We start from the raw sequence: 17,142 nt of genomic DNA on the forward strand, positions 1-17,142 counted from the left end.
TTTACCTCATATCCAGTTGCCATTGGCGAGAGGATGATCTACATCCAGAGCCAGGGTTACAGTAGCAGATCAAAACAGCCATCCTTACTCCTAGGGTGTTTGGTGATTGCAAATTCCCAGAACAAGTAATAAGAGCAGTTGAAAATTGGAAATCAGAGTCTCATATGTTTCATTGTGACCACTGCTTTGGGTTGATTTTTTTCTTGCCCATTTTTAAAAATACATTCAAGATACATGTGATTATTAGAACTCAGGATTAAATGAGTTAACACATGTAAAATGTTTCGAATAGTACCTGCACGTAGTAGGCACTCAATAAATGTTGTTATTATTCTACTATGTAATTATTCTCTCTGCTGCACTCTAGCCACTAGAGTGCATTAGAACTGCATTATCTTTTCTCTGCAGCCATTATTTCACATAGAAAATCCTGAGTACGTTAAATTAATTCACTCTTGCTACCAAGAGTAGAAAGGAATACAGATATTGTGGAAGGCTTTCTCAAAGACATTTCCATAAAAGAAATTTTATGTTTAATAAAACTACTTTGGGATATGGAGGGCACTCTAGGAGGGAAAAAACAACAACAATCATATATTGCTCTTCCTATTTCTTCAGAAGGGCAAGATTATTAGAATAATTGATTTAAAGGTTTCAGGTTTTTCCGTAGTTGCTGTTAAGAACGGCGATGAATCCCATGAAATGTAGTATCCTTAGAATTAGCCAGACGATGTTTCTTGAAGAATTAAATTTGAGGATTTTTGTATGGACTACATTAGGTAGGTTTAAGGATGTTTTTTTCCTTTCCTTCACATTAACTCAGCACTGTAATAAAGAATGAACCAGAGGCATGATGAGATTGGTTTACATCCACGGTGGTCTCAGGAAGTGCTCCAAGGAAGTGCTCCACAGATACCCCTGAAATTATTACTTTCCACTAGAGGGAAAAGAAATCATATTTCTGTGCTTCATTCCTTTTTCAGTGTCAGACCCATGGCCTCAGAGCAGGGCTGTCATCTAGGGTTTCTTGATCCTTGGGCAGTTAATGGCCTCTGGCTGTGCCCTGGGCTGTGTGTGCCTCTCTTAGTCATTAATCCCACAGAAGTGCCTTGTGCCAGGATGTTCTTCTTTAAAGGCATTTGATTGGCTTGGAAGAGGTTTGCTTTAATGAATTCTTTCTTTGTCTGGGAAGGGCAAATGCTTTGTTGTGGCACTTGAGAAAAGGTTGTTTTCAGACAGTTTTCCCTGTGACCACAATAAGCCAAATGAGGAGAGGGTCTCCTTCTTCACAGCACAAAGGAAACTTCCTTCACGATTAAGGTCTGAGGTAAAGCTTTATGTCAGTTTGGAAGTAAGACATATACCTTTTAAGGAGAACTGAGGGAATGCAAAGTGTTTCACCTTATCCAAGAAATAAGGGTTCTGTTTTCAGATGATGGGAGAAGAGAGTGCAGTTTCCAATCGATTCACCGCCTTGACCATTCAGTGATAACCAGAAGATACTGCAAGGCATTTAATGAAGGAGAACACAGGAATAAAGATGCAATCTGATGGACTTTCTGTCTATAGACTAAACCAAAAAAGCACTTAAAAATTTTTAACTATAATTCTGAAATTGAGATTACCTTGAATTTGTCCTGTTAACTTTTGAGTTTTTAATTTATTAATACTATTATATTCAGTTGACGTAACAGTCTCTTTAAAGGATTGCTACAATGGCTAGGGTTGGGTAAAGTCATTTTATAACGTGGTTCAAATACATATCATTCCCCTCAGTAGTCATGTTTAATTGTCTTATTTTTTGCTGGAAAACAAGATTTCTGGATGAGATCTGAAAATGAACCTTGGAATATTAGTACCCACATGTTTGATACCTATGCAGTGTTCTGTGAATTTCTTTAAACCCACTGTTACTCAGAATCACTTGATTAATGATAATGTTCCTTTGAAGGTGAATGGTCAGAAGCTACGTGGTTTTCAAAAAAATATTTCCATCTTGAGTAAAACTGCAACAGCTGTTCGTGATTCAACTTTATTTTTGGCAATTCTAACATATTTATGTTCCCTTCACCGTTTTAAATGATGACATCCCATTTCCCGATACGTTCTGCTGCTTGTTATGAACCATCAAATGCCTTGGCTTTTGGGGAAAACCCAGAAGCATGCATTTGATTTGCCTTTAAGTAGATAAAACATTTACAGAATTTTTTTTCTGGAAATTATTATTCTTATAACAAGTCTTAATACCTGATAAGACTTGGTCATTTAACATTTTAAAAATTCAGTTGCTTTTTTTCCCCAGTGGTTGTTGAATTTTACTCCCCAAATAATTGCAGTGTATCTTGCTTGCCTGCTTGCTCACTTGCTGTCTTTCCACTGTTTGTTCCATCTTAAAGCTATTAGGAAAAATCTAATTATAAACAATCCTTATCTTAAAATTATCTGTCACTAATGTAGCATTTTACCAGAACCATCTGTTTATGGGACTATAAGACCATTGCTCTCTGTAATTATTGGCTTACATCTATATCTTTAATAAGTATTTAAATAGCCAAATAGTTTATATATTCCAGATTTTTCCTTCGGACATGCCCTCCTTTTGGACACACTGTAAACTAATAGGACCGTGAGGAGAGTTGAGTGTGATGGTTCTGGACACCTTTAGGTAATAACATCTTCTCCCCACTTTTCTCTCTATCTCCGCTTTGCTCCTTTTCCTGATCCTGCTTTTGGCTTTCCTTCAACTGCTCCTCTGGCACTCTTGTGTGTAAAACAATCACCTGCACCCTAGTTATCCCCATGTGTCCTCGTTCAGCATCTTGCAGCCCCATCAACATCATGCCCTACAAAGCTGCACACTCTAGAAATCCGATGGAGCGACCAAAATTCTTTGTAACACCACCGGAGGGCTCCACGCGAAGGAGGACTGTTCACGGCACAGCGGTGAGTAGCTGTTGGGAGCAGCCTGGCGAGTCTGCACTGTTTCTGTGTGTAGTGGACACCGCCTCGAGGTGCAGTGAGGATGTAAGCCAGGCGATGGTGGCATCCGTCCTCCCATCCGTCCCACCAGTCTTGAATCTGGCTGGCTGAGTGGTCCTGTCCTGACACTTCCTCCCCACTTGGGGATTCTGCTTCCCCCCTGAAAATCTGAATTTGAAGATGAAAATTGTTCTTTGTTCAAGCATGTCTGAGTGGCTGAACTGCCATATGGGTGCCTCCATACAAATAAGTGCAATGCCAACATACTTTATTTTTGAAAGTAAGAAAACCTTTGAAGGGGAAGTGGGCCTGGACTGCTGCCTTTGCATTTTATTCCAACCCTGTCCAGAAGCTGGCTGAACTCTAAATGTGGTTCACTAAAAAGCAAGATAAAGAATTTTTGTCTGTTTAGCTAATCTGTGTCAAGGCCCAGGTCTTAAAATATAGTGACAAAGTATTGAAAACACTAGTTATTCACTAAGTAATTCTTGAAAGGCTGTTGGGCTGTGTTATAGACTCACAGTTTGCAAGTGAAGAATATAATTTGTACCTGTTGTTTCTGACAAGGTGGCTGAACTAACATTAATTTTCACCATGCTATAAATGCAATGAGATCACTTGTATGTCTCCAAGAATCTTTCTTCTTCTTTGTTTTATTTAAACTGTGTGTTATTTGGTAGCCATTGAAATGTATAAACATTGTTCTGTGGTCTTCAGACGTTGTACTTTAGTCTTAAAGGACTCCCCAGTCCACCAGAAGATCTCGTTGCCACTCTCTCATGGCAATAGCATGACCCATGAAAGGCTGGAACAATTTTTTTCAATCCTAACTTCTCAGAGCAATTCAGATTTATAAAGCTGATGAACACCTAAAAGGATTTTGCTTAGACCTTTGAGGATAATTCAAGGGTTATGAGAGCTTGATGGCTTTGCCTACAGGCAGTTTTCTTTCAAGCCCTTCAGGCTTTCAGGAGTCAACGTTTAATTCATGATTGAGTCAGACCTCCAGCCCTTCAAGCCAGAAGTGAAACTACCTTTGATGTCTGGGAAGTCTTCCATCATTAGCACTTTGGTGCCTCAGAGATCCTAGCTGTGGACAAATAGCAATAGTTCAGCAGAACAGTTTTGGCCCCAAACATTGGATACTTATTGGGTAGAGAAAAGCATGTACCAAAGAAAAGAATACCTTGTTATGGATAAAAACAAAAATTAACACTCCAGGAGGGAAAGGTGAGAGCTGATCCTTGGCCAACAGATTAAATGAGAGGGATTTGTCATCATACGATCCAAAACCTATATTTTCTCACCGGTTTTCTTTTTGTCTTTTTAGTGCCTTCTTTCTGTATTTGATCTATTGGCTGCCTTTTCACTTCTTTGCAATTAAATATTTAGGCAAATACCTACTGCCAGAAAACGACTCACAAATCATTTATACTCCAGAGCTGCACTGTGGAATTCAGCTGAGCACTTGAAAATGTGGCAAATGAGACTGACGGATCAAATTTGAAATTTAATTTTCTTTTAAGCAATTTTTAATTGTGACAAAAAACATGTAACAAAATATACCATCTTAACTGTTTTTAAGTGTGCAGTTCAGGAGTATTAAGTGTATTCACATTGTTGTGCAACCAATCTCTAGAACTTTTTAAATCTTACAAAACTGAAACTATACCCACTAAACAACAACGTTCCATCCTCCTCCCCCAGCTCCAGGCAACCACCATTTTACTTTCTTTTCCTATGAATTTGACTACATTAGATACCTCATACAAATGAAATCATACAGTATTTGTCTTTTTGTGACTGGCTTATTTCACTTAGCATAATGTCCTTAAGGTCTGTCCTTCCACGTTGTAGCATGTGACAGGATTTCTGTTCTTTTTAAGGCTAGTAATACTCCGTTGTGTGTGTGTGTCTATACATATATATTTCTATATGTGTATATATACACACACATACATGTGTACATGTGTAGACGCACCACATTTTGTTAATCTGTTCATCTGTTGATGGACATTTGAGTTGCTTCTTCCTTTTGGCTGTTGTGAATAGCATTGCTACAAACATGGGTGTGAAGATATCTCTTCAAGATCCTGCCTTCAGTTCTTTTGGATATATACGCAATTGTTGGATCTTATGGTAATTTTATTTTTAATTTTTTGAATAACTGCTATACGGTTTTCCAAAGTGACAATACCCTTTTACTTACATTCCAACCAACAGGGTACAAGGTCTTCCAGTTTTTTCACATCCTCACCAATACTTGTTTTTTCATTTTGTTTTTTTTGTTTGTTTTTTAAATAGTAGCCTGATAGGTGTGAGATGATACTTCATTATGGTTTTGATTTGCATTTCTCTAATCATCAGTGATGTTGAGCATCTTTCTATAAGTTTGTTGGCCATTTGTATATCATCTTTGGAGAAATATCTAATCAAGTCCTTTGCCCATTTTTTAATCTTTAGTTTTTTAATCTTATTTTTAATTTTTGTTGTTGGAGTTATTTATACATTATGGATATTAATCCCTTATCAGATATATGATTTGCAAATATTTTCTCTCATTCTGTAGGTCGCCTTCTTACTCTGTTGATTATACCCTTTGATGCATAGGAGTTTTTAAGTTTGAAGTCCCATTTGTTTATTTTTGCTTACATTGCGTGTGCTTTTGGTGTCATATCCAAGAAATTATTACCAAATCCAGTATCATGATGCTTCCCATTTTCTTCTGGGAATTTTATAATTTGAAGTCTTACATTTAGGTCTTTAATCATTTTGAGTTCATTTTTGTATATGGTGTAAGGTAAGGGTCCAACTACATTCTTTTGCATGTGGATATCCAGTTTCCCAGCACCATTTGTTGAAAAGACTGTCTTTTCCCCATTGAATGGTGTTGGCACTCTTGTCAAGGATCCTTTGACCATATACACAAGGGTTTATTTCTGGATGCTCTATTCTGTTTCATTGGTCTATATGTCTGTCTTTATGCCAGTACCATACTGTTTTGATTACCATAGATTTGTAATATGTTCTGAAATCAGAGAGTTTGAGACCTCCAACTTTGTTCTTCTTTTTCAAGATTGTTTATTCAGGGTCCCTTGAGGTTCCATGTGAGTTTAGGATGGAGTTTTCTATTTCTGCAAAAAATGATGTTGGCTTTTGATAGGGATTGCATTGATTCTGTAGATTGTTTGGGATAGTATTGACATCTTAGCAATAACAAGCCTTCCATTCTGTGAACTTAAGATGTCTTCCCATTTATTCGTGTCTTCTTTAATCTCTTTCAGCAATGCCTTCTAGTTTTCACCGTAGAAGTCTCCCACCTCCTTGGTTAAGTTTATTCCTAAGTATTTTATTCTTTTTTTGATGCTGTTGTAAATGGGATTGTTTTCTTAATTTCCTTTTCAATTTTATTAAATTTTAATTAATTTAGATCTAAATTCAACTGCCTGCTATTGAGCACTTGAAATATGTTTTGTGAGACTAAACTTAACATTTAATTTTAATTAATTTAGGTCTAAATTCAAATAGCCAGATGTGGCTAGTGGCTACCATTTTGGACAGTGTAGATGCAGAACATTTCTATCATCACTGTTCTCTTGTACAGTGCTGCCTTTGAATATCTGTTTATATTGTCTCTCTTGTGGGTTATTTGTATTCTAAACCTAACTCTAGTTGTAAAAGTAAAGTCTTTGTCCTGCTGGTAAGTTGCCTAGACCACTGACATGGGCTTACTGTGTGTGTTCCACCTTAGCCTTGTGGAACGTGTTAACAGGAAAGATTATTGTACAGACCACTGGCTGTTAGATCAGGATGAGAATCAGGAGCATCTTTACATGTGTGGAACTCAAATAGGTGATTGGGTCCAAGACCAGTGGAAAGACATTTGAAAGAACTAAGAGGGTAAAAGCATCTATCTACCTGCCTGGAAGGGTGTTATGTCAAATACTGAGCATTTTTCCAAACTGCTCCTCCCTGTTCCCCCTACTCCCTAAAGGTGATTAAAGGGAGGTCAGTTTTAAGAAAGAAAGAATTGGTTCAGTGGCACTTTAACAAAAAGAAGAGTCTGAGGATTATACACTTTAATGTAGATTTATTCCCAGATGCCTGTCTTATCAAGGCGTAGATGATGACATTAGTCCCCAAATCCTCCACATCACAAATTACCTTTCCTGACTTATTTTCCCATTCAGGTCTCTCCTTGATCTGACTTTAGCCAAATTAAAATGTTTTGAGAAAAAGAAAGAAAAGCAACTCAAGGTGCTTAACCCCAGCCTCCCTCGGGAAGAGCCCTGTACGGTCCACTCTGGGGACTTGATCTGCCAGAGGCGTAATTGCCATCCTGTACACCTATCAAGAGGGTTCCATATGGTGGCTGCTGTTTCTGCTACCCAAGCGCTGCAGCTGTTCTCCAGTACCCTGCCTCCTGCCTTCTACTACCAGAGATGGGGGCAAAGGGTGGTCATGCAGCTGCAAGTGATATAGAGGTGGCACACACCCTGTGAGGCTCTTTCCTGCCTCATCCTTCATTTGTTTTATTTAGAAATTCTGGGGAGACATTGAGTATTATTTGACACTGAGATGTTTTTCCCCCACCTATAGCCCAGTCCATCAACTAGGGTGCTACTAAGGAAACTAGAAGCAATTAGAAGAGATGCTGAAGGGAACAAAAGGGGAGGGAAGAAAGAAGGGGGGTGATGCTTGAGCCAGGCAGAAAAGGAAAGAAAAGAAGGTACACGCCAGCTTATTGGCCCTGAGGCTAGGTGTTGTTCGGCCCCTTCCCTAGCACCCTCAGTCTGCTTTCCTGCAAGGATCCCACAGAGTGAAGGACTGACAGGCATCCACGCAGGTGCCTCCAGCCAGCATCTGTTCCCATCCCAGAACATTGTTGGCCGTGTTTCAGATACTTGGAATGAGTACTTTCTCCCTTGCCCTGTGCATTGTCTTTTTGTTTGTTTTTGTTTGTGTTTCGGTTTGGGGGGTTTTATTGTTTGTTTGTTTGTTTTTGTCTTCGTTGACTTGAGACTATCAGAACACTTCTGGGTTTCCTTTTGCCCATTTCTACCTAGGAAAGGTGTCATCTCTCTGGCTGAATTCCTAGTATGCAGTCATAGGAGGGCTGATGTTTTGGCCCAACCTCAGAGATTTCCATTTCATCCCTAATGAGGAAGACTAAAAATAGCTGAAATTCCTCACCTTGAACCTGACTTTTCCTTCAAGGGCAAGAGGACACTAAGTGAGGAAGGACTTGTTTGTATAACATCAGTATAAAGAAAAAAATGAATTAATGTCTGACATAGCAGACATGTAAATTAAAAAAAAATAAACTGAGCTATAGTGTGTTCCAGAGTAAAAAAAAAAAAAACTGCTTAAGAATTAAAAGAGATAAAGGTAGGGGGAATAAGTTGAAAGTGACCTTTATTTTGACATTTGTGTGGGCTAAACCAGACTGAGAAATTTTGCTCCGGGTAGCTTTAGATACAAAGTATAGGTGCTTTCTCAAAGTGTGTTTTTGTTTTGTTTTTTTACAAATATAAGTCCAGATCACACATCCAGAACCTTCTTATTAGTGTCAGAGTGTGTTAATTCAATTATAATGTTCAGTTTTAGCCTAATAAAGGCCTTTTGTTGGGGTGGAATGGATATACATGGCAAAGGTTGGAAATTTTCCCAAAAGCCATTCAATGGATTGCAGCTCTACTGTTGAATACTGTGAATGTGATTGTCCCGCTCATGGAAAAATCTAATTATTGTGTTCCTCTGAACTTAGGGCTATAAAAGAGAGAGGGAGAGAGAAAACATACCCTTCCACCTCACACCCGGCATCCGAAGGGCTCTATCTCCATCTCATCCCAAAGCCAGATCACCAGCTTCCTCCCGACTTTGGTAAGTGAAATGTAAGAGGCTGGCAGGGTTGTTCCATGTTGGAGAATTAAGAGCCTCTGTCCTCTGAAAAGAAACTATTCTCCCCACACTGTTTGGCCTTCACTTGAAGAGTAATATTTTTCCTCAAAGGAAAGAAAAAAGAAACCTGGAATGAGCCTCTAAAGTGAGTACTTCTGCATTTGCCACATAAAAGACACATTCACACAGCTAAATATCTTCATTTCTCTTCCGTATTGGTGTTCCAAGACTATTACATGGTAGAGGTATGGGGAAAGGAAGGTTCTGGCAAGCCTGTTCTCATGTGTCCCTTTCTCTTTACTTTGTTTGTTTGTTGCCCAGGCTCCCATCCAAGTCCTTTCCCCATTTGCCTGGCACCCCCAGACCAGCATCCTCCATGACTCCTGGACCAGTCAAACCTGCCCCTGCTCAGGTCCGGCCCCCCTCGCCCGGCAACATCCGCCCCATCAAGAGAGAAGTCAGAGTGGAACCTGAGAGAAAAGACCCTGAGAAGGAACCTCAGAAAGTTGCCAGTGAGCCCTCACTAAAGGGCAGGGCACTTTTGGTGAAGGTAGAAGAAGCCACAGTTGAAGAGGGGACACCTGTCGAATCAGAGGTTGCTCCTGGTAGGAATCCACTGACTTGTGGTGGAGTGTGGGTTGCTTGCTTTTTTATTCACTCTTCCTTTTTCTCCTGCACTGCTTTGACTTAGCTTTTTCTTTCTTTCTTTTTTTCCCTTATTGGGCACTTGGAAATTTTACTCTAAGGCTAATCTGGGGAACTTTTCTTGAATATAATTTTCCTATGTATAAAGAAAGAATCATCCATCCTACAGCCTATTGTCAGAGCCACAGCATATTAAATCAGGTGTGGTTTATGAGTCCTTTCATTGGCCGAGTCCAACAATTTGACAAAATGTGGTATTCAGAGCACCTGCATCAGAATCATTTTATTATTTATCCTATTGCTGTGTAACAAATTATTCCAAAACTTTGCAGCTTAATAACAACAACAAACAGTTATTATATCACACAGTCTTGGGTCAGGAATTTGGGAGCAGCTTAGCTGGGGTGTTAGAGGATGGCTCATGCACAGGGCTGTCGGCAGGTGGCCTTCGTTCCATGACACGTGAACCTCTCCATAGGGCTGTTGGATGTCCTCACAGTCTGTCCACGCTGCTGGCTTCCTGCAGAGTGAGTGATCTGGGGGAGGGAATCACGAGGAGCCCACAGTATCTTTTATGCCCAGTCTCAGAAGTCACACACGCAGAAATCACGATTTCTTTCCTTTCCTTTTTTTTTTTTAATTTATTCATTTATTTTTGGCTGCTTTGGGTCTTTGTTGCTGCCCGCGGGCTTCATCTAGTTGCGGTGAGCGGGGGCTACTCTTCATTGCAGCGCACGGACTTCTCATTGCAGTGGCTTCTCTTGTTGCGGAGCTCGGGCTCTAGGCACGCGGGCTTCAGTAGTTGTGGCGCACGGGCTCAGTAGTTGTGGCTCGCAGGCTCTAGAGCTCAGACTCCGTAGTTGTGGCACAGGGGCTTAGTTGCTCCGCGGCATGTGGGATCCTCCCGGACCAGGGACTGAACCCATGTCCCCTGCACTGGCAGGCAGATTCCCAACCGCTGTGCCACCAGGGAAGTCCCAGAAGTCACGATTTCTGTCATACTATTCATTAGAAGCAAGTCACTAGCTTCAGCTCACAATCAAGTTGGGGGGATTAGCCTCCATCTTTTAAAGGGAGGATTTTCGAAGAATTTATGGAAATATTTTTAAACCACATCTATAATGTTTCAAACTGTAGAACCCTGCCCCTACCTCAGACCTATTGAATCAGAATACGTGGTGGATCCAAGGACTCTGAAGGATACTAAGCTCATCTGTTGACTCTTGTGCAGGATTGCCAGATAAAATAGAGTGGCAGTTATCCTGTGTGTACTGGAGTTTGGGGACCACTGGCTTAGCGTATGTGATTGACAGAGATCAGAATTTTTTCCAAAAGACCCAGTGGATCTCATCTCTACCAGGTTAACCAGATGCTGTTTAGAAGTTTAAAATCACCTGGAACTAGAAATTCAATGTATCTTGTTGAAAATTGTCTTCATTCAAGAGTTTTCTCTTTAAGACTTAATTTGAAGATAGAGGGTGGGGGGCAAAGAAAGAATAGTGACTCAAGACAAATGATAGTATAGTAAGGGAATGGAAGAGTCCAATACCTGTTTGCATGGAAAGAGGGAGAAGAGAAAGGCCAAAAAGTGTCCTGAGGGCAAAGAAAAATCTGTGGGAGCAGCAGGAGAAATGTAGATCTTGAAAGGAGGGTCTGGAGCGGTCAGGTGCCAGGGATCACACCTCACCATGGTGCCTATGGCGGGGGGGCACCAGCCCCCTAGGTCCTTTTCCTAAATCCAGATAAGGTCAGAGAACTACTCTCATCTTGCATGTTGGCATGAGAACTGGCAGTGGAGACCTGCAGTGTCTACGGAGCACAGGTGCTGGCTCCCACAGAGGCTCTTGGCTCCCTCCTCAGACCTGGAGACAGCTCTGCGTAGACATAAGAGACCTCTTCCTTGGTCTCTTCCAGCCTGAGTCCGGGCTTGTGGTATGGACACGGGGCATGGTCACAGAAAGGCTTGAGTCCTCTAGTGATGAATAGTCACTAAAGAGAAGGAATTTTTTTTTAACGTAATGAAAGGCAAATGGAAGATCTCATCTTTTTTCCTGGGGTATAACTTCCCACAGAACCTAACATGAGGCTCTATACTTAGTACACATTCGATATATGTTGTTAACTGATTTAACTTGTATAAAAATAAGGCTTGGTGACAGAGTGTCAGCTTCGGATGTCTCACTTACACACGCGGCTTTTTGTTATCTGTTGCCCGGTTACAGATAGAATACAGTGAAACCGTGAGAACGCGCAGTAATAAACATTCCCTTTTCTTTTATAGCGATGAATTCGAGGCCTGGGGTGCGGGGGATGCTAGTTTTTGTGTTGTTCTTTGGCTTTTGTTTCCAATTGGTTTTCTCCTTGTACTTGTTTGTACAGCTGCTCCGGAGGCAGCCTCAGTACCAGCCTCCGCTCCAGCCTCCACTCCGGCCCCATCATCCACTGTGACTGCCAGCGCTTCTCTGAAGACCTCTGCGGGCACCACTGACCCAGAAGAGGCCACGAGGCTGCTAGCTGAGAAGAGGCGGCTGGCCCGAGAGCAGAGGGAGAAGGAGGAAAGGGAGAAGAGGGAGACGGAAGAGCTCGAAAGGTAAAGGAGTGACACTGCTCAGTGACACCCTAGTGACACCTTGGATTAAGTCTTCAGTCAGAGAAAAGAGGTAATAGTAGTGTTGAAGGTGAATCTATTTAGTTGTTTCAGAATTAGTCTCCCCTGGTGTTCCCCTGAGCACTAAGCGACTTTTTTAAGCCACATTTTCTTATTATAATGACAGTACAACAAAATTGATGGAGAAGGGGTTTTTTGTTTTGTTTTCGAAGGAGAAAGGTTTAAAGAAAAAAAATCATCCATATTCTTACCAGATTTCAATAATTGTGTACTTTTTGGGTCACCCTTTCCAGTCTCTGAACAGTGTGTGGGTGTATATACATGCATAAATATATACATACACACATAGCTTTGCATAATTGTAACCACAGTAGAGGTACAGTTGTGCAGTCTTAATTTTTTATTTAACATATCTCTCATCTCCATGTTTCCTCATTATCTTTCTAATTATCTTAAAGCTGCATAACAGCTCATGTTTTCTTCCTTCCAGATAGTATTCCTCTCAGAGGGTAGCTGCGTGAGACAGTTAAGTGCCCCATGACTGCCTGCCATACAGTATGCCAGGGGCAGTTTGCTTAGTTGGCCCCCTTCTGGAGCTAATAAGGCTAATGTCAATATAATTGTTCTTCAAATAAGCAGAACTGCCTCTCCGGAAAGGATGGCAGCCCCAGTGCTGGGCCACCATCTTGGACATGCCCTACCCTTGGTCCCAACAGGGAGCTTACATGGCCCATCTTGTCCCTGTACTGAAACAGAACATTATAACCTTTATTTACTTACAGAGATTTGGAGGGGAGCGTTAAATTCGTTACTAAAAAGTCACATTATTGGATTAAACAAATCTCAGCCTTTATAGTTATATTGCAGATCTTTAAAAAAAAAAAAAAACAAGCTCTCCTCAGAATATGAGTGGATACGTTCTGCTTCTGTTTCCCACGAGGCAACAGGAGGCTGGGAAGGGGAGAAGGAGGGAGAGAGGGTGGCTTCACATGTATCAGTGGATGCTGTCGGCCAGACCTCCCAACAGACTGTTCTCGCGGTAACCACAGACTCGATCGAGCCTTGCCAAGGAAGTCCCCTCACGTATCTTTGTCTTGTTTTGTCTTTTTCCAGACAAAAGCGAGAAGAATTGGCCCAAAGGGTGGCTGAAGAGAGAACCCGCCGAGAGGAGGAGGCCCGCCAGCTGGAAGCTCAGCAAGCCAGGGAGAGGGAAGAGCAGCTGCGGCGGCAGGAGGAGGGGCGGGTCCGGCGCGAGCGGGAGGAGATGGAGCGCATCCAGAAACAGGTAGGCGCGGGGGTCCGGGCCCCGCCCGGGAAGCAGGTCGGTGCAGCCCTGGCTCAAGATGGGGCAAGGGGCAGCCCAGATGAGAAGAGGAAGCTGTTGAGCGTGTGGTTAGGAGTGCTCGTGTCTCCCCCGTGCGCGCTCGTGGTCCTCGCGTTCTCCGTCCTCGGGCGCCCCGGGACTTTGGCGCAGCGGGCAAAGCCAGCCGGTTTGTTAAGAAGCAGATGCCGACTTCCCGTTTTCAGAAAGAAGAAGAAGCTCGTGTTCGGGAAGAAGCAGAGAGGGTCCGGCAGGAACGGGAGAAGCATTTCCAGAGAGAAGAGCAGGAGCGCCTGGAGAGGAAGAAGGTAGTTGCATCCGCCCCCGCAGCCTGGCGCCCTCGCTGCTCTCGTTCTGCCTAGATTGAAGGCGGCTCCAGACCAAGAGACTAGCTCACTGCCATCAGAAAACAAAAGTGTCCTGCCCATTCCAGGTTAACTAAAGTAGCTCTCAGTATTAATGTTCTCCTCCAAAGAAATCGCTCTTGGTGTTTCAGGCTTCACCAAAAACAGTTGCTTCCAATTCATGCGGCTTAAGCCAGTTTCAACTTCTTTGAGTAACTCCAGTTAAGACAAAGACAATTATATTTTCCCAAAGTAATAGACATGTTTCAGTGCCCTGCTATTTGCTTAGTCAGTGAAATGCGCCAGGCTAGCTTTCTTTCCATATCTGATCTGTTTGCTTAATTCTTCCTTTTTTGTAGCGACTTGAGGAGATAATGAAAAGAACCAGAAGAACAGAAGCTTCAGATAAGGTATTGAGATGGCCTTATTTTTTAACTATTCTTAATGGCTTTTTTTTTACGTTCATTTGTAATTTTAACATTAAAAAGTCTTTTTTTTTTTCTTTGTTAGAAAAGTGTTGATCAGAGAAATGGAGATATAACCAAGGGAACGCTCATTAGAGGAACAGGTATTTATTTCAGTGAACTCAAATCAATTCAAATATAGAATTTTTTAATTTATTCTATGGAGGTCAAGATAAACATTGATTTAAAATAAAAATACTCATTGACTCACAGAAGCTTAGGTGTTTCTCATCTAGTCCACAAATAATCCCCTTTATCTAAAAATCTCTAGCATTTCTAGCAGATTTTTTTCACATTTGTTTATACTCTAATGGAGTATTTAATATCTTAAGTCATTTTATATCATATACATGTCTCTGTATATATCTATGTGTGTGTATGCCTCTATAGATATGTATACACACATATATGTGTATATACACACACGATTAGAAGAATTTTCTTTGAGTTTACAAAATTAAATTTCATTTGTCATTTACTATCTGCTAAAGGAATCTGTGTTTATATTTGCTATTAAGGACATTAAATTTAAACATTTTGACAACTTGTACTTATGGCATTTCTCAGGAAAGGATTTAAATGTTATTTCTTTTAGTTCTCACTTCAGAATAGAGTTAAAATTTGAAATTTGTTGAAATTTCATTAGAAAGTTGTTCATATGCCATAGGCTTTGGACAAAGATGATTAATTTCTTGGTGATTTTAAACCAAATTTGGTGTATATAAAAGTAAAATTTATCTTAGTGTTTTAGTACTCAGACTCAACTAATATTTATTAAATGCCTTCTTTGTGTCAGATACATCTGTATACATTTTCTTGTTTAATTTCCATTGCAGGCCTGTGAGATAGGAGATGCTTTATCTTGGAGTCAGCAGGCATTTTCAGAAAACTTTTGTGTGCCAGGCCCTTCTGTAGGTGCTAGGATTCAGTGTGAACAGGTCAGCCGGGGTCCCTATCCCCGAGGAGAACTCAGGTTGAGTGACAGGCCCAGCTCGCACAGCTGGAGTCCAAGTCACCAGCTTGTAATTTGGCTCCTTCCATGATTCCACGTGGTCTTCATGATTGTACATACAGGTGGTTTGTCGATAATTCATTATTCAGTCTTCCTCTTTCCTCATCTGCAGTATCAATATGAAAAGAAAGGACCAGAGATACCTCCGTTTCTTTTACTGTTTATTATAGACTGGAGTAAAGATCAAATGAAATGATTTATGTGAAAGAACATTCTCTGTTCTGGGGTTTTCAAATGTAAAATATGGGTATTTGGGGATTTGGTTTTACTTCAGTAGAGGCTATCCGAGTTCCCCTGTGTCATAATCCCTTCAGTGTGGGGCTTTTCATTCTCTTTTAAAGATGCCCTAATTATATTTGTTTGGAGAATAGCCTAATGGTTGCATATTAACCCCACTGCATTTTTAACAGGTTGCCTCCAAGAGTGTTGTAATACATGTAGGCTTAAAGGAGGCATGGCACCCAGTAAGTCATCAGAATGAGCATTTTAGAATGTAAATTGCACCAACCCAGGATTATTTGAGGAGCTAATGCTGTAGTTTGTACATGGCCAGGCTCCTTGTTGGTTTTTTGTTTTTCCATCTGTCTTCTTCCTGCTATTCCCCTATCAATTCTTTCGATTATTCTTTGTACCTCAATTTGAGAATGAACAATGGCCAGAAAGAAGGTGAAACTTGTCAGTCATCACACCTGTGTTTATCAACTCTCATAATAAATCTGGTTTGAGTTAATAGTGCTAAAACGAGGCCTGAGGATTAGCTAACACATGTTCCTCTTCTCCTGGTCCCACATTTGGTTGAGGACTGAATGGTACCACCAGTGCTCCAAAGAGAATTCTAGGCTGGGCAGGCAGGTGAGTTTGCAGACCTATCAGAAGTCTTCTCAGAAGATTCCTATTACGAGCTTTGCAAATTTTGGCAGCTTTTAAGTTATTAGTCTGTTCTTAAGACTTTACATAAACCTGGCCCAGATTTTAAAGTCAGTCATCAATATTGTTTGCTCACGCTAGACTCCAGTGGGGAATATTGAATGACTAGGTAGCACAGTTAGGTACAATTCACTGGCCTTCCGTGCATGAAATCCCCACCATTCTTAAGTGGGACTAAAACTGAGTTTTCCAAAATATTTTTCATCACTTAGGGTATTTCATGGTGATTTGCTCCAAATATTTCAGTAATAATTTGTTCAGCATCGGCCTGACCAAATCAACTTACTGTTATCTTCATCAGTTGCTTTGGTTTCAGTATTACATACTTTTTTGTCCAAAGCCAATTTGGTGCAAGCAAAAATAATCACAGCACTGATTTCCACCCTTACAATGTGCTGGGCAGTGTTCTAAGTACTTTGCATGTGTTAATACATTTAATTCTCACAGTAGCCTATGAGTTAGGTACTATTACTATCCATGAGGAAACTGAGGCACAGAGCGTTTGTGGCTTGCCCAGGGTCACACAGCTGGTAAGTAGCAGAGGCAGGACATAAATCCAGGCATTCTGGCTCCTGGGGTTTGGGTTTGATAGTAGAGTTGTAGTAACCCTTTGTTCCATCTTCTTTGCCATGTCCAGCGGTGTCTGCACTTCCAAATATGACAAACTCTCCAGGACAAGGAGAACCAGTAGCCAGCCCCCATGTGGTTACCTCACCCCAATCAGAAGTGACTGTGGAGAGGTGAGTTAGACAACTGCGGCCTTTCTTACTGACGCACATTAGAGCAAAGCACGACTGTTTTTGCCCCACCAATCCCACCAGAATTTTCTGGGGCCAGACAGAATTTGAGTTTTAACATGAAGATTTATTTAGGTTCATTAATGTTTGGTAGAGCTAGTAATTCTGTAATCTGAGAAAAGGAAAATGTCTTTTTTTCTTGAA

The 17,142-nt window shown here is 41.0% G+C and overlaps 1 protein-coding gene across 9 annotated transcripts in view; it reads left to right on the forward strand.

Annotated features, from left to right (window-relative positions):
• Positions 1 to 17,142, forward strand: part of MAP7 (microtubule associated protein 7) — a 158,967-nt gene that overhangs the window by 133,235 nt on the left and 8,590 nt on the right. For 5 of the 9 annotated variants that reach the window (XM_082474639.1, XM_082474641.1, XM_082474637.1 and 2 more), the window contains 9 exons: positions 2,792 to 2,943; positions 8,747 to 8,862; positions 9,202 to 9,485; positions 11,905 to 12,115; positions 13,247 to 13,418; positions 13,661 to 13,762; positions 14,158 to 14,208; positions 14,309 to 14,366; positions 16,839 to 16,941. In XM_082474639.1, the coding sequence (XP_082330765.1) occupies positions 2,792 to 2,943; positions 8,747 to 8,862; positions 9,202 to 9,485; positions 11,905 to 12,115; positions 13,247 to 13,418; positions 13,661 to 13,762; positions 14,158 to 14,208; positions 14,309 to 14,366; positions 16,839 to 16,941 (1,249 nt within the window). The remainder of the gene's footprint in view (positions 1 to 2,791; positions 2,944 to 8,746; positions 8,863 to 9,201; positions 9,486 to 11,904; positions 12,116 to 13,246; positions 13,419 to 13,660; positions 13,763 to 14,157; positions 14,209 to 14,308; positions 14,367 to 16,838; positions 16,942 to 17,142) is intronic. The other 4 variants (XM_082474640.1, XM_082474635.1, XM_082474638.1 and 1 more) reach the window with 1 other exon arrangement.

This window comes from Balaenoptera physalus, assembly GCF_965194825.1.
Source record: "Balaenoptera physalus genome assembly, chromosome: 9".
In the NCBI taxonomy this organism is placed as follows: Eukaryota; Metazoa; Chordata; class Mammalia; order Artiodactyla; family Balaenopteridae; genus Balaenoptera; species Balaenoptera physalus.